This window comes from Xyrauchen texanus, chromosome 3 (genome assembly GCF_025860055.1).
Source record: "Xyrauchen texanus isolate HMW12.3.18 chromosome 3, RBS_HiC_50CHRs, whole genome shotgun sequence".
In the NCBI taxonomy this organism is placed as follows: Eukaryota; Metazoa; Chordata; class Actinopteri; order Cypriniformes; family Catostomidae; genus Xyrauchen; species Xyrauchen texanus.
In genome coordinates, this window is record NC_068278.1 from 37,218,473 (window position 1) to 37,241,403 (window position 22,931).

At 36.9% G+C, this 22,931-nt stretch overlaps 2 protein-coding genes across 9 annotated transcripts in view; one reads left to right on the top strand and one right to left on the bottom strand.

Annotated features, from left to right (window-relative positions):
• Positions 1–1,666: 1,666 nt before the first annotated feature.
• LOC127622613 (actin-related protein 2/3 complex subunit 5-like protein) lies at positions 1,667–11,998 on the top strand. The gene is made up of 4 exons (XM_052096635.1): positions 1,667–2,035; positions 10,293–10,365; positions 10,451–10,627; positions 11,343–11,998. The coding sequence occupies exons 1-4, from the start codon at positions 1,896–1,898 to the stop codon at positions 11,403–11,405; spliced, it is 453 nt and encodes a 150-aa protein (XP_051952595.1). The 5' UTR covers positions 1,667–1,895; the 3' UTR covers positions 11,406–11,998.
• Positions 11,999–14,101: 2,103 nt separating this feature from the next.
• The window catches only part of LOC127622515 (protein SCAI-like), a 47,684-nt gene continuing 38,854 nt past the window's right edge, over positions 14,102–22,931 (bottom strand). For all 8 annotated transcript variants that reach the window (XM_052096627.1, XM_052096628.1, XM_052096622.1 and 5 more), the window contains 7 exons: positions 21,571–21,649; positions 19,868–19,967; positions 19,662–19,743; positions 17,064–17,136; positions 16,717–16,890; positions 16,453–16,553; positions 14,102–15,295 (listed from right to left, as the gene is read on the bottom strand). In XM_052096627.1, coding sequence (XP_051952587.1) covers positions 15,149–15,295; positions 16,453–16,553; positions 16,717–16,890; positions 17,064–17,136; positions 19,662–19,743; positions 19,868–19,967; positions 21,571–21,649 — 756 coding nt within the window. In that variant the 3' untranslated portion in view covers positions 14,102–15,148. The remainder of the gene's footprint in view (positions 15,296–16,452; positions 16,554–16,716; positions 16,891–17,063; positions 17,137–19,661; positions 19,744–19,867; positions 19,968–21,570; positions 21,650–22,931) is intronic.

Sequence of the window (22,931 nt, forward strand, 5' to 3'; positions counted from 1 at the left end):
GAATTGAAAATTTGGTGTATAAAATGGAGTTTTAGATTTTCAATTGAAAAAATAAAGCTTATGTTCTTTACAAGGAAACAAAACAGAGAAGATCAGTTGAAATTATATGGGAATTATTTAGAAAAAGTTAAAAGTTTTCAGTTCCTGGGAATATATTTTGACACATATTTAACATGGACACAACATATAAAATATGTAGTCGAAAAATGTAAAAAAGTCATAAATGTCATGAGATATGTTTCAGGACTAAAATGGAGGGCTTATGTTATAGATTTGAAATATATTTATATAGCTTTAATAAGGTAAAGATTAGATTATGGAAGTATTGCTTATGGCTCAGCATCAAAGTCTGCGCTAGCAGATCTAGATATTGTGCAAGCTCAAGCTTTAAGAGTTTGTCTAGGAGCAGTAAAAACTACCCCAGTGTGTGCGATACAAGTGGAAGTTGGAGAAATGCCATTGGGGTTTATGCCGAAATCAGTTGGTAGCCAATTACTGGATTAATCTGAGGGGGCATAGAGACTACAACCCAACAATAAAAGGTGTTGCAAACATGTTGGGAGAAGGAGAGGATGCATAGAGAAAGCTTTGTGTAGACAAGAGATCAAATAGCAAAAGATGTGGGAATATTTGATAAAGAATTTGGAGAAACTATTATATGGCCCATGAAACCATTATAGGTGCTGGAGTATCCAAACATAGATATGGAATTTTCTGAAGATTAGACAAAATAGCTAGACTTCTTATATTATAGATGAGTATTGGTCAAGGGACCATAAATACAAGGACAATATTCAGATTTTCATAAACGGATCAAAAGATTTAGAAACAAATGCTACAGGATCAAGAGTTAATGTGCCTAGTTTCCAAGTGGATCTTAATAAAAGAACGTCTGACTATCAAAATGTCTATGCTGTTGAATTATTTATCATAATGATGGCAGTAGAGTGGATTGAACAAACCAGGGGTAACACATTTTTAGTATTCAGTGATTCTATAGCTGCTCTTTTGTAAGCATTCAATCAGGCACAGACAGTAACCATCAGGATCAGCTCTATGAAATCTTGTTTAGCTATTCAAGAATATCTAGACAGGGGGAAAAAGTCTCATTCATGTGGGTCCCAGCCCATTCAGGTATCCAGGGCAATGAAAGAGCAGACATATTGGCAAAAAAAAAAAAATGTTGAAATGTATATTAAGTTATCAAAATCAGAAGGGAAAAGCGTTGTGTGGAGGAAAATAAATAAAAAATGGCAGCGACAGTGGCATAATGCAGTAAAAGAGAGACATTTATACTCAATACAAAGTGGAGTATTGTAAGAAACAGAGTGAATCGGACAGAGCAAGTAATAATAAGCAGGCTAAGAATGAGACATAGCAGCCTTAACAGTAGGCCTACACTTCACATCATGGGAAAACATCCAACAGGACTGTGCATTCAGTGTCAGGAATATGAGAGAGTTGAACATATTCTACGTCATGTACGAAATTCAAGAAAGACAAGAACAATATTATAAGTAGGCTAGAATGTTCAGACAGTAAACAAGGGAGGAAGAGTCTATTTAATTTTCTAAAAAAGACTGCAATGGACAAGCGACTTTAAATAAATGGACTCTATATAAATATAGAACAGAAGATGGCAGTAATGCAACAATCCGGATGCCAACTGCCATAAAACCCCAACGAAGAAGAAGAAGAGAGACTAAAACAACTCGTGTGGAAACAGCATAAAACATTGTACACCACCGAAATTTGTTGTTGAGTCGTCCATTTTTGGATGTATTCAATGAGGCGCCGACTATAACTGGAGACTGAACTCTCACGTCAGACCACTGACATTGTAACAGGGGTACGGGACCACTGAATGAGTGAGTGAGGTGACACTGTGGCCCCAAATGGCCAAGAACACGCTGTCTTCGCGCTTCAGAAAGGTGGACATTGATGAATTCGACGAGAACAAATTCGTGGACGATCACGACGAGGCAGCCGATCAGCTAGGACCCGATGCTGCCGAGATCGATAACCTTATCAGGCAATATCCTTTAATATGAAATGAAAACTAACCCCGCATGAATGTTGCCAGGGGATGAGACATGAACGCGTACCAGTGTGTCATTAGCACGCACGGTTCTGTACAACAGTAGATCATGACGTAATGATTAACCGTTGATAAATATTGCTTTAAGGCTTCAGTGACGATTTACTGTTAACACTGCACTTACATTGTGCTTTCCCTAGAGCCAAATTATATAGCAAAGAACTGTGGGTCGATTAATTTGCAAGCAACACTTGTGGAAAAAACAACAATGTGGGATCTATAAGTACCTGTTGCCGCAACTGGTTTTAGAACTTGTTGAATAGTATTTGACCTTATTTAATGTGGCATGCATTTTAAATATTAATCAAGCTTTTATGCATATCAACACGTGTTTCTATCTTATTTATCTTTATTCGAACACACGAGCAAGAGTGCTGTTGTTCGTGCCGCATACAGCCGTGCTGATATGAAACAGCTAGCAGCAAGATGGCTTTTAAAAATGTAGGCTATATTAAATCAGACAAAAATCGTCCAGTTTGTGTATTTCTTTTCCGCCGGCAAAAATAATTTTAAAAGAAGCTAACAAAACTAGTGGTGTTTTGTTCCTAAACAAATCAGTTTTTTTAAAACAATTCTTTAAGTTAACGAAACATTTTCTAACGCTGCTTTTATAACGGATCAGTTGAGTCAGTGATTGATTGAATGACTAACAAACTGTCTACACACCGGACATGAGCGTCACGTCAAAAGCAAATCGAACACATTATAATCAATGATGCTGTCTACACTGGATGCATCGCACGTCATAATTTTTTATTTCACTTTGATGTATATATTGTAGACAACATCACTGATTATAGTGTGTTCTATTTGATTTTGACAGGGTGCTTTGTAACATACAAGAGGTTAATTTGACACCACCTACTTGTGTGAATGTGTAATCTCAAGAAATGGTCAGTGTTCGAATCGGTGAATGAAATAAAAATGAACCATGAATCAATAATTCCCACTGGTATTTGGAAAGCCACAAACACTTAAGAACGCAACCATTCTGCATCAGCGTGCAGTCGATTGTGAGTCTGTCAAAGTACACTCCATATAACTGTGCGTGCATACACAGGATGTTGGTGCATGCCCGCTATGACTGCTATGAGACATCGGACTAATTTTCTACAAGAGTCTCTAGACCCATAAAGATGTCTTTATAGTCCTTCATACACGAGTTATACAAATTCAGGTATTTTTTGACCTCCTCTCACAAATGCGCTCTTAACGTGCACATCCATTGTTGTTGTTTTACCTTTGTCTCCCAATGTTTACCGGTGACATTACGTGGCAGCAACAGCTCAAATCTAAGTGTTGTCACTTTGTGAGCCCACTAATTAGTGCAAATCATTTCAGGCGCATGCGCATACTGTGCGTTCATTGACGCACAGTTACAAAAATGGGGCTGCGCACGTTCAGTGTCGAGTGCTCTGCTAATGATAAGATTTGTGTTATGGGTCCTGTACCTGAATGCTCAGCATTTGCCTCTGACAGAAGTGTACTTTGGGCTTTATTAGCAGAGTGATTTAAGAAGCGTCCTAGTGCTATTGGAATATATATCAGTACTCTTGGAATGCCACTTGTCCAATTAAATTTGAGGACTGGAAAAAAACTGTTGTACGAATGTAATGCAAGATCCTGTTCTCGAATATTTGTTCTACAGAGAATAACAGTAGTTGTATGACAGTTCAGTTTATTCTGTCAGTTTTCGAATTAGGTTTGAAGTTGAAGCAGACAAACATATTTGTCATACATATTTCTCATTTCCTTGTTTAGGTGGAGGTCTGTGTAAGGTACACAATGGTATTATTGTCTCTTTGACCATTGTATTTTCTTATCATTTCCATGGTGCCCTGCTCCTCTGTGAAATATCGCCAACCTTAAATTCGATGAGGTGTTTCTGCCAAGTGACTGCTATGTTAAAGTCAACTAAAAGTTTGAGATTTAGCTCAAGCACAGGGGACAGCAAACTGCCAATGCTGGAGGGGTAAGCACTGGAACGCAAGCAACAGCGAGGAAAAATTAGACCATTTTATTTATTTTTAAGTCCCTCTCACCTTCATGCAAAGCTAACTCTTGATGTAATATTTCCTCATGATCACACGGCGTGTTTTTATGAGTTGACTGGGAAGCTAATCACTATTAAAGTGTGATGAGACTCTGGTATAGTCAACAGACGAGCGCAGTGCGAGAAAGCCATAGATTTGCATGAGCCAGTGGTGCAAATCAATTCAGGCAACGCTTCACTTTTGGTGTATCGTGTGATTTAAACGTGACCGAAGCAAAGCAGTTGATGACAGCCTAGATTTTCTTTTTCTTTTTGCTTTCAGAACAACACAAGAAGCAGGCCTGCTCCCTTGGCTTAAATAATTACTTGTTATTTTTGGTATTTTTATGCATAATGTTATTCTGTGTTGAATGGATGCTTTGAAAGGAGTAGGAATAAGGGGCACACAATCTCATCAATACATTTAGTATGTGCCCATGAGAGGTGAATGACTTCTCTGAATAAAATTCAATACTAGACTCCTTTTTGGTCTGTAGTAAATGTATTTTGCTGAGGAGATTGTTGTATTTTTAATTAGAAGCTCTTAATGATACTATTTGTAATTCTTTGAAATTATATTTTTTTGCCATTTAATACACTTGTTTTCCTCAAAAGTGTATTTTGGAGTCAACTGAGTGATTTTCTTGAATATATCATTCATTTATTTGAGTTTTTAGAGGTTTGGTAGCTGTGAACTGAAAGCCATCAAACTTTACAAATGTGGATTAATTTAATGTAAATTAAATCCTGTAATATTCTCAACCCGAGATGGGTGGCACTACATGTGATTTTTAATTAACACTAACAAATCCATTAAAAATGGTCCTGACCCACAAATTAAATATTGATGTCTTTTAATGTTATTATTGAATATGTTTTGTATTTAATGTGGTTTTATGCTTAATTATTATGACGTTATAAAATTATTATTATTATTGACACATCATCGGTCAAACAATGTATCGATCCATCATCGCTGAGCTCTGCTTAGTTTGCATTCTTTTGTAAAATAGTCATTGAAGTAGGTATGGACATACAAAATTGGTTAAAATGACCACCCACTAAAGTTCTGGATACATCACTTAACAGTGATGTGTCCAGCAGCGAGGTAGCTGGCCGTCACGATGCTACTTTTAGCAGCTCAACATGCTCGGCCTCGGAATCATCAACAAGCGCTACACATGCTAGCGGCCCTTATGAAGAGAAAGGAGCAGCTCCAGATGACCTCCAGTGACATTATTTTCTAGCAACTGGTTTAAGGGGAGAAATATGCTGGAGTACTCCGTGAAAGCCGATGCCCTGTTTTGCTTTGCCTTTAGAAAATTTTGCATAGGTGCGGACTCCGATCCAACTTTCACGACCAGGAGATTTCGGGACTGGAAACATGCTTTGGGAACGGACAAAGGACTGGAAAAGCATGCTAGGTCAAAAGAGCACACTTCATGCACGGTGTTGTGGATGGAAAGGAGTAGAGCGCATAGAAAGGTTTGGAGATATCTTCGCTTTAAAACACATCAGCTTCAACATAATCGCTATTACCTCTGAAGCATAATTGATATCATCAATCTATGCAAATCGGCTTCCACTTGGAGGAGAACAGGATTAATTTAGTAGCATGTCAGATTGTGGCAGTGGGCTGTTTTTATCCCTCTGAGTATACCCTCAGGAAAGATCCTGAATTGAAAAAGCTGAGACAACAATCCCCTGTAATGCAACTAGCCACGAAGTCCAGAATAAGGTAATTGAAATAATGAGCTCTTTTGTTACAGAAGAAATCGTCAGAGAAGTAGGAGATGTTTTTTATACAACTGAGAATGTCAGCATTGTGATTTGTTAACTGTGATGTTAAAAACATCATGTATCTGTTGCCACCACAGCTCATGGAGATGTTGTGACCTTGACTGAAACGATAATTGCAGAGCTTACAAAATTCGGCCTTTACACTGACAAAATTCTCAGCCAGGTGTATGATGGGGCAGCAGTTATGTCAGGAAAACACTGAGGTGTGCAGAAACGTTTACAGGACAGACTGGGCCGAAACATTCCTTACACACACTGTTTTAATCTCAAACGACATCTAGTGGTTGTCCATGCCTTGTTGACTGAAAGGAATATCCAAGACTTTTTCAGTGTTTGGGATATAAATAAGTTCTTCAGAAAGACCATGATAGCGGTGCATTACAAGGGCGAGAAGTTAAAACATCTCTTAGATCAATGGTGGACAGGTCATCTAGCCACAGTTTCTGTTATTCTTAAGTCCTTCGGAGATTGTTGTTGATAGAGCCAAGTAATGATCGTGCTCATGGAACAGACACTTGTGTTGAGGCTATGGGACTGATGCGATCAGTGACAGTCAACTTCAGATTTATTGCAGTAATGGTACATGAGATACTGAAACTTCTTGACCCAGCAAACAAAATGCTTCAAGAAGAAAACAGAGTTTTACTCTCAGCCATTAAGTTTGTGAACTGCGCAGCTGATAGTTTCAAAACATTTTGATCAAAGGAAGTGTTAATTGAGCTTTGAGAATTAGCTGTGATCTGGTCCCAACCGAAACCAGACAGATCAAAAGACAATGCATGATGCTAAGAACTGGAAACATTACGCTGTTGAGGGAACAGTAGGACAACATGAACAGAGTGACGAGACTGAACTGCTTCGACTGTATTTCAGCGCGGTTGATGCTGTGAGCGGGGAAATGGCTGCACGCTTCAGAAACTGCAACAGCAAACTCATTCAGGATCCCGCAGCCCTGGACCCTGCTAGTGAGTGTTTTCTAGACTGAACAAAACTAAAACCATTGCTGGACTTTAGAGGTGTGGAGCTTGTTGATAGCGAATACAGTGCATCCGGAAAGTATTCACAGCGCTTCACTTTTTTTATGTTACAGCCTTATTCCAAAATTGATTAAATTCATTATTTTCCTAAAAATTCTACAAACAATACCCCATAATGACAACGTGAAAGAAGTTTGTTTGAAATCTTTGCAAATTTTTTAAAAATAAAAAACAAATAAATCATATAAGTATTCACAGCTTATGCCATGACACTCAAAATTGAGCTCAGGCGCATCCTGTTTCCACTGATCATCCTTGAGATGTTTCTATAACTTGATTGGAGTCCACCTGTGGTAAATTCAGTTGATTAGACATGATTTGGAAAGGCACACACCTGTCTATATAAGGTCCCACAGTTAACAGTGCATGTCAGAGCACAAACCAAGCCATGAAGTCCAAGGAATTGTCTCTAGACCTTTGAGACAGGATTGTGTCAAGGCACAGATCTGGGGAAGTGTACAGAAAAATGTCTGCAGCATTGAAGATCCCAATGAGCACAGTGGCCTGCATCATCCGTAAAGGGAAGAAGTTTGGAACCACCAGGTGACCAAGAACCCGATGGTCACTGATAGAGCTCCAGCATTTCTCTGTGGAGAGAGGAGAACCTTCCAGAAGAACAACCTTCTCTGTAGCACTCCACCAATCAGGCCTGGATGCTAGAGTGGCCTGACGGAAGTCACTCCTCAGTAAAAGGCACATGACAGCCCGTCTGGAGTTTGCCAAAAGAAGGACTCTCAGACCGTGAGGAACAAAATTCTCTGGTCTGATGAAACAAAGATTGAACACACTGGCCTGAATGGCAAGCGTCATGTCTGGAGGAAACCAGGCACTGCTCATCACCTGGCCAATACCATCCCTACAGTGAAGCATGGTGGTGGCAGTATTATGCTGTGGGGATGTTTTTCAGCGGCAGGAACTGGGAGACTAGTCAGGATCGAGGGAAAGATGAATGCAGCAAGTACAATGACATCCTTGATGAAAACCTGCTCCAGAGAGCTCTGGACCTCAGACTGGGGTGAAGGTTTATTTTCCAACAGGACAATGACCCTAAGCACACAGCCAAGATAACAAAGTGGCTATGGGACAACTCTGTGAATGTTCTTGAGTGGCCCAGCCAGAGTCCTCTCTGGGGAGATCTGAAAATGGCTGTGCACCGACGCTCCCCATCCAACCTGATGGAGTTTGAGAGGTCCTGCAAAGAAGAATGGGAGAAACTGCCCAAAATAGGTTTGCCAAGCTTGTAGTATCATACACAAAAATACTTGAGGCTGTAATTGGTGCCAAAGGTGCTTCAACAAAGTATTGTGCAAAGGCTGTGAATAATTATGTACATTTTATTTTTTTTATTTTTTTATTTGTAATAAATTTTGCAAAGATTTCAAACAAACTTCTTTCATGTTGTCATTATGGGGTATTGTTTGTAGAATTGAGGAAAATAATTAATTTAACCAATTTTGGAATAAGGCTGTAACATAACAAAATGTGGAAAATTTGAAGCGCTGTGAATACTTTCCAGATGCACTGTACACTGTTTCCGAGAGATTTATTTGCACAGAATTGGATACTCTGCATGATAAGACAAGGACAATCGCAAAAACAGCAATGTGCGAGAATTCGTTTTCAACCTTTAAGCGGATTTTCGCTGAGAAGCATGTTGCACTCAAGGATGGCCCACTTGATAAAACTTGTTTTTGAGAAAGACCTGACAAAGAAATGCACAAATGAATGGGAAGAACATGTCCTGCAGAGGTTCAATTCAGAGAAATACAGATGCTTCCATCTCTATTTAAATTTTTCTATTGTTATATTCCTGGGCATGGACCCGCCATGGTGCGTTTTTGTGACTGGTGGATTGTGTTGTAACTGTAGCAATTGTTTCCTGGATTAAATGTATGTGGGGGATTTTGTCATATAAATAGCATTTATAAATATTGTTTCTGTCACCTGGTGAGTTTGGGTTTTCTATTCGTAATGTATGTGTTCTGAAGCAATGCAATATCTTTGGGTGATGAACGGATGCATTTTTCAATCCTTTTTTAGAATAAATCTACACTTTCACTTTCAGAATGTGAAAAAGTGGAGATTTGTTATATATATATCTCTTATGGAGTCTTATTGATTACTTTTATGCTGCCTTTTTTGTAATTTTTGGAGCTATATTGTTTTGGTTACTATTCATGTGCATTGTATGGACCTACAGTACAGACCTGAAATATTCTTCTAAAAATCTTTTTTGTGTTTAGCAGAAAAAAGAAAATAATTCACATCTGGGATAGCATGGAAGTGAGTAAATGATGGACATTTTTCATTTTTGGGTGAACTGCTCCTTAAAAAATTACAAATGTAGTGGATAGTAGGGTTGAAAAATCTGTCTGATACAAACTATAAATTAAACCTGGTAAGAAAGTTTCAGGATTTTCTGAAAATTATGACCATAAACATGTTAGATTCCACACCATTTCTTGTACACTTAAAACAAATTTGCCAACCCCTGCTCTTGCAGAATGGGAAGAAAATATTTTTACTTTCTTATTAACAATAATGGCTTGTGCCGTCAGTTTCCATATTTGAGACTGACCTTAGTCCCCATATTGTGCCCAGAGACCTCTGATTTGCATTGGGCTTTTACTTCCTGTCTGATCATTCATGGTACCTGGTTCAGCAAGTTCCTGTCAACATTTATTTAAAGTATTACAATTTCAGATGCTATGACCTAAATATAAAAATAGAAGGCCTTAATATTAAAGCAAAACAGATAAAACAGTCTCAAGACAGTCATCTTCTCAACACATGCCCTTGTGTTCCAGAATATTCCCTACTTGTCCCTGTGTGTCCTTTTTTTAAGCTATATTGAGAATGTTCCACTTAAGTTTGTGATAACATATCCAACACCTAATTTGCATTTTCAAACTAATACAACTAATACTTGTTATACAATGAACTGGAAGGGTAACATTAAACTGGGGATTGGCATGTCTCATCCTGTTGTAAAATAGTGTCTTTCAAAGTGTGTAAAAGTTCTAAATGCAATAACAATCAGCCGTAACATACAGAATGATCAATCAGTCGGATTCCTGAGAGCTTATTCTTATCTGTTAGAATCTTCATTCTTGGAGAAATTCATCCTTGTCTACCCAAGTGTCTAGGTCTTGGTGTAATGATACACATTCAGCTTGTATGTTTGACAAAGCATCTTTGGAAAATTGCATTCCTCCTTGTGTCATTTCATGTTAAGTTTAAAACTGAGGTATGATAAAGTGGTATATGTTTATAAGTTTAGGAGCTAATAAACTATTGACATGTTCCTTAACTAGCTATAATGCACAGGTGACATGATGTCAGCTCTTCACATCGCTCTTAGGAACCCTCCAATCAACAGCAAGAACCCAGCATTAACGGTACTGACCACAGACTGCACAATTGCTAGAAATTCTGTTAGCCTTAATACTTCATATTTCTCATCTGTCTCTCTATCTCTCTCAGGAAAGAGCTCAGACTGTGGTATTAAGGGTGCTGGCATCCTTTAGGAGCAGTGATATCGAATCAGCTGTTAAATCTCTTGACAAGAATGGAGTCGATCTTCTCATGAAGTACATCTACAAAGGTTTTGAGAGGCCCACAGAAAATAGCAGTGCTATATTGCTGCAGTGGCATGAAAAGGTATTTCACAATTATCAAAATTTTACCCCTAAAGAAATGAATAGTAAAACCATGTACCCTCACATGAGATGGAGACTAGTCACATTAGTAGCCAAATAAAAGCTGTTTTGATTTATTTTTTTCCTATGATATTAAGCAAAGAGGCACTGAGTTTGAAGGTAGGCCTAAAATACATCCACAGGTACACCTCCAATTCAGTATACCTCCTATCAGAAGCTAACTGGCTAATTGTCTAAAGGCTTGACATCCTTTTCTGGAATTTTCCAAGCTGCTTTAAGGCACAGTTAAATTCCGACCCACTGGAATTGTGATTATGTGAAGGGCCATTTAAAAGTGAAAAAATCTGTCTGTAAACAATGGTTGGGAAAATTACTTGTATCATGTACAATGTAGATGTCCTAAATAACTTGCCAAAACTATAGTTTGCTAATATTAAATCCGTGGAGTGGTTAAAAAATTAGTTTTAAAGAATTCAACCTAAGTAGCATGTGTATGTGGGGTCGAACAAGGTAAAAGAGGAATTTATTTAGTCAATAAATAGTGATCCAGTTTAAAATTTGTCTGGAATTTTATATTATTTTCAGTCACATTTAATATCCAATTCGATAAGATATTTAATACATTTTTAGGAGATTAATGAATAAAAATTATCAAATGTAATTAATTTCTCAGAACAATTGGTCACATTTTTGCTCTCTTTCTGTCTTTATTACAGGCATTTGCCATTGGAGGTCTAGGCTCTATTGTTCGAGTTTTGACTGCTAGGAAGACCGTATGACTACTCGACCAGACTTGAAAACAATGTTGCCAAGAGACACTAAGGACATGAGGCTGGTTTGCTTATCAGAATGAAGAGATCGGATTTTATGCTACTGTGTCTTGATGAAGAAAAGAAAACCGTAAACTTTAGAGAAACACCAAAGCACTTGTTTCAGACTGTAAAAAAAATGCTTGTGTAAAATTGAAGTAGCTTTCACGTGCCAATATATAATAAATTATTGATATACTGGCAGCAAAAAGATCTTAATTAGACATGGGTTTGTGTAAAAAAAAATAAATGAAAAAATTATCAAGACAAAATATACTGTGGAAGATAAAACAATCCCAGTATACATGCTCTTGAGTTACATGGGTGAAAACAGGACTGCATAATTTATGATCAGGTGAGTGCAACCACAAGTGAGCTGGTCTATATGAGATTTGCAGAGTTTTAGATTTAATGTAGATTTAATCAATGTTTTATTTTCATATTTTATTTCACATCTATGGTCCCATAATTTTTTGTTTTTTGTGTGAAGAGATTTAATAATGGAACCAAAGGGGTAGAGTTGGGATGTTTGTAAAGTGCCTGCTACAATCAATTAAATTGATCTCTTTTATGTCATCAGCCTTTCAGTGTTTGATTTCATGTTATTAATGCAGAGTATGAATATAGCTCTGTTTACCTTGACAGCTCTATAATAATGTTTTTTAATACTGTACCACAGAGATGTTTCACACCTGTTTGACAGCTCTATCTGAATGGTGACTTAAAGAAGCAGTAAGGGCAGGCTAATAAGATAAGAGTCTGGAATTTTGATGCACTCTGGATCTTTTCTTTGACCCTTGGCCTCTGTATTGAAGTACAGTTAGGGCACATTACTCTAAGGGGATAAAGTGAATTTGAATGATGACAAGTTAAGCAAAACACTTTTTAATGTTCTTAAATAGCATTCTTAGAAACAAAAAGCTTGCATGTTTTGTTATCACATTTTTTTCCTTGTTCTTTTTCTGCATTTAACAACAAACATCAAATATAATTTGGCAACAGATAAGACAAAACAGTTAAGTGATTAAAAACAAATGACAATTGGACAATGCAAGTCTGTTCAACTAGCAACTCTAGAACCCCTTAACTTATAAAGAAAGAGTATTCTGGCCATTACATCTCTTGAAAATATTCCCTCCCACAACAGTAGGAACTGGTAGAAATCCCCCATACTACACCTTAGATCTGGACCCACAAACTATGTTTACAATAGAAAACAAGTTTATTTTCTTTCTGTTCCTTCAAATAATGGCCACCAATGCATTTACATCTTTACAGAAATGTCTTGTGGCCAATTGATTATTGTCTTGGTAACAAAACAATTACAATTATTTTTACATATCAAAAAAGGGCATTGCAATTTTCCCTAAAGTTTAGGTTGGTAGTTTTTTGTTGCGGTACATTTCATGCATAAGTGCTTATAGTCCGTATTCACCCCTGTGCTCTCAGCTTAATGGTGTGGTGTGAATACAGCACTATAAAGGGACTGTATCAGCAAGCATTTACAAGGCTAATGTATATGAATTTTGGGAAGGTTAATCAACTAAATAAACCCACTTATACAACCATACTTACAAATGAAATAAAACAAAGGCAAAAACATTTGACAGCCAACCAATAAAGGTAAAAAAACTAGATGGGACATCCACCATCTGTTTCCCTCCTCGTCTCTATCCAGCCCTCCTCCTTTTGGTGAAATAAAAGGCATAGTAAAATAAAAGGCCATGAAACAATTTGTGCCTCTGCAAAATTTGGGCAGTAGAATTTCCATGTGAAAGTTGTTTGGCAGTGATTTGTTCAGCAAACATAAGCAAACGTCTCACTTTTGTATTAAAAGGGGATTATTCTAGAAATAAGTTAGTGTAAGAAGCGATCTTTGTGTCACAAGCAATGTTTCAGACAAGACTTGCAAACATGCAAAAATAAAAGCAAGATTCAATGACAAGGGTTGAGTTGCTGGACTACAGAAGAGAATAGATTATGGGACCTTGTGCTCTCACATGCAAGAATATTTTGGTCCTATTTGACTGGCCATGATCAAACTTGTAGCTCAGGGAGTCGGATAGTTGGTAAACTTTGAAAAATCACTGTCTCATCAAGGATCAAAGCCTGAATGTGTGCCATATTTAACTATAAAGAAAGGAATGAGTTACTTGGCACTCTCAAACAAGTGTGACATAATGGAATGATCAGACATGCCTCTTTCCAACAGCACAATAAATAACATCAGAAACTTAAATAGTGCAAGTAAAGTGCAAGGCTATTATTGTAACCGTTATCGTAATTATCAATATCATCATGACGGAATGAAACAAACTAAACACTGACCACATCACTTCGTATTAGACTGTCGCAGTGTACTTGTCCTTAAGACAGATAGATTGTGAAGGAGGGACACAGCGGTTCCACCAGACTCTCTTTTGCCAGTGATCCTTGGAATGTCAGCTGACTGCACTTTTGTAAAGTAGCAGGGATTGCACGCATTTGAGACAGTGGCATGGTCGGTTCACAGATTAGACAAAAGAACACTGCCCGTCACATGCAGAGGGTTATCTTTTCACAGATCTGCCACTACGAACAACCCAGACAGACACGCGTCTCTGCATCACATTAACTTATTATTTAACTATACACATACTGTATATATATATATATATATATATATATATATATATATATATATATATATATATATATACATTTTTTTTTTACCTATTTACAGGAATATTAGCCTTTAATCTGTGACCTTATTAAAAGAGAACTTTGTTGGCTTTTCTTGTCCAATGCACACATGGAATTAGACATTAGGTTTTTACATCAGCTATGCAAGTATGGGCTTACCACACTACTGAGGCATGCTAAAAATTATCTCTTCTGAAGAAACTGTTGATAAAATGAAGATCCGGTTTGCAGCATAGCAATTCATTAAGGATCAGTTAGCTGATGACTGAAATAACAAAAAAGAGGCACAGCACAGTGAACCTCATCAAAAGGCAAAGCTCAAGTCCACAGAAATTTGTGTAAGATGGAAAAAAACGTAACAAATTTCAATGAGCAAAAACAAACAAAAAGGCATAAAGTTTTTTTTTTTTTAAACATCAACATCGGAGCAAATTAATGCAAACATGCAGCGCGCTCCTGATGATAAATTTGTGTAAACGTTGAAGAGGCAAAAGTGTTGAGAAGCTTTCCTTCTGCTAAATGTGTTTTGCAAAAGCCTTAGGACTTTACAATCTCACAATTTTTTATGTCAACTGACATAAAAAAATTGTTTCCCAGTTTTTTTCATCTCTCAATCTGTTATTGGCCCTAATAATAACCCTTGTTATTTTGTGCTTTCTGAACACCTTCAGAAACTGCGATAGCTGCCCTCAACAGGTCTGAACGAGCATATAACCATACAGTACATGCATGACTTTAATCAATGTGTTCTCCTGTATGTCGGGAGCTATGCTTACATCTGTGTGCGTGTAGTTCCTTAAAATCTAGAAATAGATGTGAACTTGACAAACTGTAAATATCTGCCCACAAAGATGAGACATGTCCCTTGAATAGTTATTAAACTATCTAGATCTAAAGGTTTAAAGGTTTAAGAACCAGCAAGTTTATTCAGAAGAAACTACCTACAACTTGTGTATGCGATGCATGAGCCTCTCTCTCTGTCTGTGTGTGTGTGTGTGTGTGTGTGTGTCTGGCATGGTGTCACAAAGTGGTCAATAGTTTTCCAACATGCCATCACAGAAGAGATTTTGCACATCCAACATGGCTGCCAGCTCGAGTACATGTTTCTGTAGAAGGCTGCTCTCCACCATCTCCTGTTTAGGCAGTGGAGGGTACGATTCTGGAAAACTCCTTGTTTCCTGTAATGCACACAGAAATAGCAACCTCATTCAACATCAAGGACAGCTTCATGACAAAATAATGAATGCAACATTTCCACAAAATCATCCAGAATCTTTACTTAAATTGCTGCATAGATCTCTATTTGCCATTATATTTTCTTGAAAATGTTTACTATCTTAACTGAAAGGTTTTGGTGTTTAAAGTTTGGTGTGACATTGACACTTATCATAACTTTCTAAATAAAAAAAGTAGAAATTAAAGGTATAGATCAATAAAAAAATTTAAATGCTGTCATTTTCTCACACCTAAACCATATACTAGGGATGGGCAATACCACTCATTTTCTTTTCGATCCGATACAAAGTACTATAAAGGCAATATCGCCGATACCAATACCGATACTCCAAGTCTTGACATAAAATTTGTATTTTGTAGAACTGTCAAAGTTAAAGCTTGAGATTAATATACAAATTTTAAAGTGTTAATTTTTCTTAATTGCGATTAACGCATTTATTGTTAATACAGCATAAACCAGTATAAACACTTGATGGAAAAGGGCGGAACCTTTGCAATATGTCCACTCATAGTCATTACACTGATGGACACTTCACAACACAGTTTGGAGGATTTATTGCGCATTGCAATGAATCTCCCCCTTAGATATTTGCAAAAGATTTAATGGTTACTTGAATTGGTGCCATTTTAGTGCATTTCTATCTTTATACTGTGGAAGGCTTTTCTTTGCATTTTGACAGGAAATGAAGTATATATAGAATAATATGTCAGCACTTTTAATCCGATTAACTATGGCAAATTATGCAATTAATGTACATTTGAATCGACAGACACCACAAGTCATTTCAAATATTATTTTTAAAATCCATATTTTCTACATTTATACATCTAAAATGGAAAATTATTAGACTTTTGTTTTGGTCAACCTTACTAAAAATAACCATGTTTTACTACCATAACCACTGATCTTTATACTATATCTATATTATAGATCAGTGACAGTAACCCTAATTTAACTGTAGCATTTGTAGTAAAACCATATTAACCACAAAATAACTATGGATCATGCAGTCATGGTTACTACAATATTACTATAGTAAAACCATGGTTACTATATGGATACTACAGTATATGAAAATGTCATCCTTTTCAGGCTCACCCGGAAGAGCTTGTGTAATCTGAGCGTGATGCAGCAGAACACGAAACGGATCATCAGCAGACGCAGAAACTCATCTCCATAAAACTGCAGGTATGCTTGATCTGAAACACAGCCAACAGAAGGAAAAACAAACAGTGAGCTATGTATCTGTCCATGGCTCCGACCAGTCACTTCAGAGTTTTATGTTAAAATTAATAGAAGCACAAAAAGTACAAAAATGACAAGAAGTGTTTCACTTGGGTTGGCGGTGCATATTGGCATTACCTACGACTCGAGAACTGGTGATCATCTGGCCGATGTCAAGGAAAACCTTCCGCAGGATTTCCTGGGCCTTTTCCCACAATCCATAGCGCATGCTGGTCAGTCCACAGACAGACAGGAAGCCCATGATGGGGTTGTAGAGGAAGAGAGTAAACAAACTCCCACGCTGAGACTGGTCTGCGAGTGAGCAAAGAACACAAATAAATGTACAAATAGATAATCAATTTGATAATAAATAATCGTACTTTAAACAAAAATCTAAAGGAAACTAAACAAAACACAAAGCAAAGTGTGTAAAGTATACTAATAATGATGTAATGCTAAACCAACAGAGAATCATAAAAAGAGACCTTGCATGCTCTTCGGATACACTGTCGGAGACATCAGGCATACCAGCGGCTGGCCGAATAAATTAGAGAAATTCTGTTGAAAGACAAAATGAAGTCAAGAAGTTAGTTAGCTAAAAAATATTGAATAAAATTTAAATAATTGTATAAAAGTTTTTTTTTTATTTATTTATAGGCGGTTACGGAGATAAAGTGGGTACATTTGGCTGGTTATTTGATCTCAACATGAATGTCCAAGAATGTAGAATAAATCCTGATATAACCATAGTCTTCATTTCATTCTACTGTTTTTTTTTTTTTACCCTTAAATACATGGGAATTTCACCAAAAACATTTACATATTCGGGTCTTTAGAGACTCTGCACTAGTATCTATTACAAATGGATCTACAAAATGCACAGATAGTGTCAAATGTTCTAAATATTTTCAAGACAGAATAAAATATATTTTGATGTTTTATTTTTCATATATCAAAAGAGAAAATGCAACAAATCAGGACAAATTTAAACAGGATTCATTACTTTCACAATGAAATTCCATGAGATGCAACTTGAAGCATATTTAGCTACACATAAGCACTTATTGAGTCTAAATAGATGCAAAACCTACAACATTTCAGTAGTACACCCAAATGACAATAGTCATATCAAACTCTTCATGTGTTGTACTTGCTGTAGTTTACTTCCATATTGTTTCTTTGTCAAATAGCAATGTCAAATGTAAATCACATCAATCACAGCACCACCTTGAGTAAGAAATAACATGTACACTCACCTAAAGGATTATTAGGAACACCTGTTCAATTTCTCATTAATGCAATTATCTAATCAACCAATCACATGGCAGTTGCTTCAATGCATTTAGGGGTGTGGTCCTGGTCAAGACAATCTCCTGAACTCCAAACTGAATGTCAGAATGGGAAAGAAAGGTGATTTAAGCAATTTTGAGCGTGGCATGGTTGTTGGTGCCAGTCGGGCCGGTCTGAGTATTTCACAATCTGCTCAGTTACTGGGATTTTCACAATTTGAAAATCAATTTGCAAGAGCTCACCAAAATTGGACAGTTGAAGACTGGAAAAATGTTACATGGTCTGATGAGTCTCGATTTCTGTTGAGACATTCAGATGGTAGAGTCAGAATTTGGCGTAAATAGAATGAGAACATGGATCCATCATGCCTTGTTACCATTGTGCAGGCTGGTGGTGGTGGTGTAATGGTGTGGGGGATGTTTTCTTGGCACACTTTAGGCCCCTTAGTGCCAATTGGGCATCGTTTAAATGCCACGGCCTACCTGAGCATTGTTTCTGACCATGTCCATCCCTTTATGGCCACCATGTACCCATCCTCTGATGGCTACTTCCAGCAGGATAATGCACCATGTCACAAAGCTCGAATCATTTCAAATTGGTTTCTTGAACATGACAATGAGTTCACTGTACTAAAATGGCCCCCACAGTCACCAGATCTCAACCCAATAGAGCATCTTTGGGATGTGGTGGAACAGGAGCTCGTGCCCTGGATGTGCATCCCACAAATCTCCATCAACTGCAAGATGCTATCCTATCAATATGGGCCAACATTTCTAAAGAATGCTTTCAGCACCTTGTTGAATCAATGCCACGTAGAATTAAGGCAGTTCTAAAGGCGAAAGGGGGTCAAACACAGTATTAGTATGGTGTTCCTAATAATCCTTTAGGTGAGTGTATATGTACGTATGTGTAAATGCAAATGAAATAATGATAATTCACCATTGTTGATAATTCATTGTCGCACAGAAAATCAATGTGATATAGTATTTATTATTTATTTGTATAAATATAGTACACATTTTTCTTGTAATAAATAAAGAAATAGGTATCCTGTAACCATAAACTTATAGAGGTTCTAAAATAATCACAAAAATATAATTTATGGAAGTGCAAAAAAAAAAAAAAACTTTTGGTACTTAAACTATTTTTTTATTGTATTTATTTATTCATTTTTATTATTTTTCAATTTGGGCTTTTTTTTTCTTTTTCTTTGGTACACTTTTTATTTTTATATTGAGGACTACTAATAATGGAGGAGGTACAAGGGGTGTAATGAGGTCTTGGATTACTAAAGACCAGAGGTATGCATTTAAGTTTAAGGGTTAAATATATATTTTAAAAATACTATTAATTTCTGTTTAGAAATTCACAGATGGCACCTTTACATTTACTGTACTAAAACACAATTTATAAATAGTAGATTGTTTACAAATGTACACAAGGGGGCACTCCATTACTGAAATAAGCTTCTAACTAGAAGAAAAAAAATAGGTTGACAAAAAACATATAGCTGAAACAAAGGGTGACTAAATCAGTCCATCAGTAGAGACAAAAACTACATCACAGCAGTTTTTTAACTCTTTTTTTTTTTTTTTTTTCTTATTTCATCTTATTGAAGCTGACTATTCTTTAGTTTATTGTAGTCAAGGAGTCAGATTATATTTATAGAGCTACCACATGGCTGCTCTTGAATAATGAATGGCCTCATGATGTCACAGAATGTTGCAATGATTAAAGAAATGTCAGCATGTGACAAAGAAAGAGAGAGAAAAAGAGATATGTCTTCTACTCACCTTATAAGCTGTGCTGTTGGATGAGTCGACAATGATAAACAGAGGTTTCCTGGTAAAGGGGAATAGGTCTCCTGGGTGTAGGCTGAAATACACACATTTGTGCATGTATGCACACCTCAATGTCTCAAACAAGCAGTAAGCTAATTTTTGTCTGTATGCTGGCTACCACAGAGCGGATGACAGTGAAGGATGATGTGTACACTAACCAGTGCATCTCTTTTTGTGCCTGGTTTCTCTTCTGCACTGTCTCCCCATTTACCACATCTCGATTAGTATTGGTCAGGACACCACCAAAGTCATATGGTCCTATGATTAAAGACAGGGTAATGTCATATAATGATGTTGGGACAACTCTCACTCATTCTATTATAGATCCTTCACCTCAGTGCAGCATCATGGGAAAACATTTTCTTACTGTAAAGCACAGCATTATGTTTCCCACATTCCATGAAAGCATAGAAATTAATACCTACTTCTGGGTTTACATGAGTAATAGCAAAGATTAAAATGAATGGGAGAAATTGGAACACCCAATAGCCAATGGATGTAGAAAGGAAGTCACGCATTACAAGTTAAAGATATGTTGTTTGAACGTAATCTTGACTAACCTTTTTTGAGATTTCGGTGTTCCACCATTCAAGTAGATAGGACCTGCACTTTAATGACTGGAAATAGCTTCCTGAGAGTGTTTAAAAGATGGCCGCCATTGGGCTGACTTGCTAGAAAGACTATGGCAAATACTAAATTCTGCTGCTGGAAATTTACCTTTTAGTTTAATTCCATACTTTCCAAACTACATTTATTATTAGCTTGTTAAGGAGTGTTTAATTTACTTAAAGTAAGGAACAAGCAGCCTTGGTGAACAATGAAAGTAATATTCTGGCTTAAATACAAGCATACCAGAGATGGACAACATCTCTGGTATGTTGTTGATCACCACATAAAATAATTTGGACCTGTGCTTCAGTTTGTACAAAGGAAATGCATGTGTACATTCATTTAGAACAGAGACATATGGGATAAGTGTACTGAAGCAGAATTGTGAAGCTCTAATTTGTGTAAAAGCATTTACTTGAATACTTAAGGAAAAAAATGTGTTATTAGTGCTTTACAATTATCTTTAATCGTCCTTTTCAAGTGGGACTACTTTTCTAGGTGGATGAACTTCTGGTTATGTGTTACCAACATAATATACATACAACACACAACGTCACAAACTCCACAAACTTCTATTAGTAGAGTTTGTTCGATGTAAAATGTGGTTTGATAGCCATGTCACATTTGTTTTTTTGTATCCTTGCACTCATATCTCAAAAGTGTTGCCAGCCACACATAGTCATGACATGACATGACATGAGGTGAAAGATTTGATATAATTTGCACAGAGTTGATAAGAAAATCAAAACAGTGTCATGCTAACATATGTAATGTTTAGTTAGAGTTATGTTTACACTTTTAAACAGTGCGAATGTGAATTTTTTTTGGTGGTGCTTACATTGTAATTGAATTAATGTACATTATTTTCCATTTGTTTTAACAAACTGAAGGGCATGACAAAATTATTATGAACTCTTACTATAAACTCTTTTCCCCACAAGCACTTGGTCTGGCTTACTCTTTTTTTATGTATTAGAAGAACTCTATCACATTGGTGAGTCACCTAACACTTGGACAGTCAAATACATAAAATCTAACATATTATATTTACTTAAATTACATGAAGGAAATTCAATCTGTGACAGGAAAAGTTGTAACTGGATGTTCGGTTATTATGAAATATGTTAAACATCTCAATATGCTCCTGCCAAGAGAGCGTGTCTGTGTCAGTGTAGATGCATTTTTGAGCATGCTTGTATGCTTGTTTGTGAGACTGATCAGATCATAAACAGATGAGTCAGTATCTACATACCATCACAGTCTGAGCATCCAGTGGGGAAAACTCCAGTGGCAGATAGATACACCAGCAGAACACTATTGGCTGGCAGCTCCTATTAATGATTATTAAAAAAAAAAAATTACTGCAACAGAAACATTAATCAAGTTAATCAGCTAATTAATACAGAACATTTGCAATATTACAAAGGGGTAAAGCAGCATCATAGATATCTTTGAAGTTCAGTGTCATGTTAAGCGGTACACAGCGCCAGCCACACAGTAAGGGGCTGTTCAGACCAAACTCATATAAAGAAAACAAAAAAACAGATGCAGAGTAATGTTCAAAGATGTCTGTCCAGTGGTTGTTCACAGACAAAAACAATTGAAAAACAGCACAGATGGATGCAAGGCCCCCACCACCCTAAAGAGTAATAATACATTTCCAGAGATCTAAACCATGCATGCACTCACTGAGGACATTATTAGGAACACTATGGTCCTTATAAAGTGCCCGACGTGGTCTTCCCATTGTGATGGTTGATGTGAACATTAACCGAAACTCCTGACCTGTATAAGCAGGAATTTATGCACTGCTGCCAACATTTTTTCTGATTAGATAATTGCATGAATAAGTAGGTGTTCCTAATAAAGTGCTCATTGAGTGTATTTCAATTGTCCAGTAATAATTGGCTGAAGCTTCAAAAGGTCAGCAGCAGCAAGATCAGAGTTCAAGTTATTTGAACTGAGCTATGCAATACAGTGCTTGAAAGAAGTTAAATGTGGCACCGGGTGTAACGCTGACGCTTCACTCCATAGACTTCAATGTATCCGGCAACACTGAAGCGAGTCATTTCAAAGCCCCTTAAAGCTTCTAACAATTACTTGCCAAAATGTATTCTTAAATCAAAGCAAATGGACAAGAAACAAGATGGAAATTATCATAAAAATAGAATTGTCTGAGAGCTAGAAATGAACTGCTATGTTTCAAAAGCCTTATAATGATCTGAGTCATGTGCGTGGGGTTTTCCTCACACTCGTGAGGTGCTACGCTTCAGCAGAGCAACAAGCAGAGGAGATAGTAACACGCTAACACCCCTGTAGCACGCCATGCTGCAACACTCACACAACACTAAAAATGTGGTGCACACTAGGTGCAGAACTACCGAGATTCATGACTCTCCATAAATAAGCTGAAGTGTGTCGTTTCTGAGAGACTAGTGTCAACAAATTGCAAAAATAAGTTTCTGAACACTGCTCCGTCTTCCATTGGTCACCAACTAGACAGTCCCATCCCAAACTCACACCATTGATTGAGTCAATGTTGCTGTGTCAGGCCAGCTGGGATTCTCATACAAACAAGAGCAATATTTTGATATCGCCAAAGAGCAACAGTGT

Bases quoted from the DNA above. Each gene is read 5' to 3' on its own strand.
- LOC127622613 (XM_052096635.1), top strand. From the start codon at position 1,896: ATGGCCAAGAACACGCTGTCTTCGCGCTTCAGAAAGGTGGACATTGAT. The intron at 2,036-10,292 runs ATATCCTTTAAT...GCTATAATGCAC, and splicing joins ATCGATAACCTTATCAGGCA to AGGTGACATGATGTCAGCTC. The intron at 10,628-11,342 runs GTATTTCACAAT...TCTTTATTACAG, and splicing joins TGCTGCAGTGGCATGAAAAG to GCATTTGCCATTGGAGGTCT.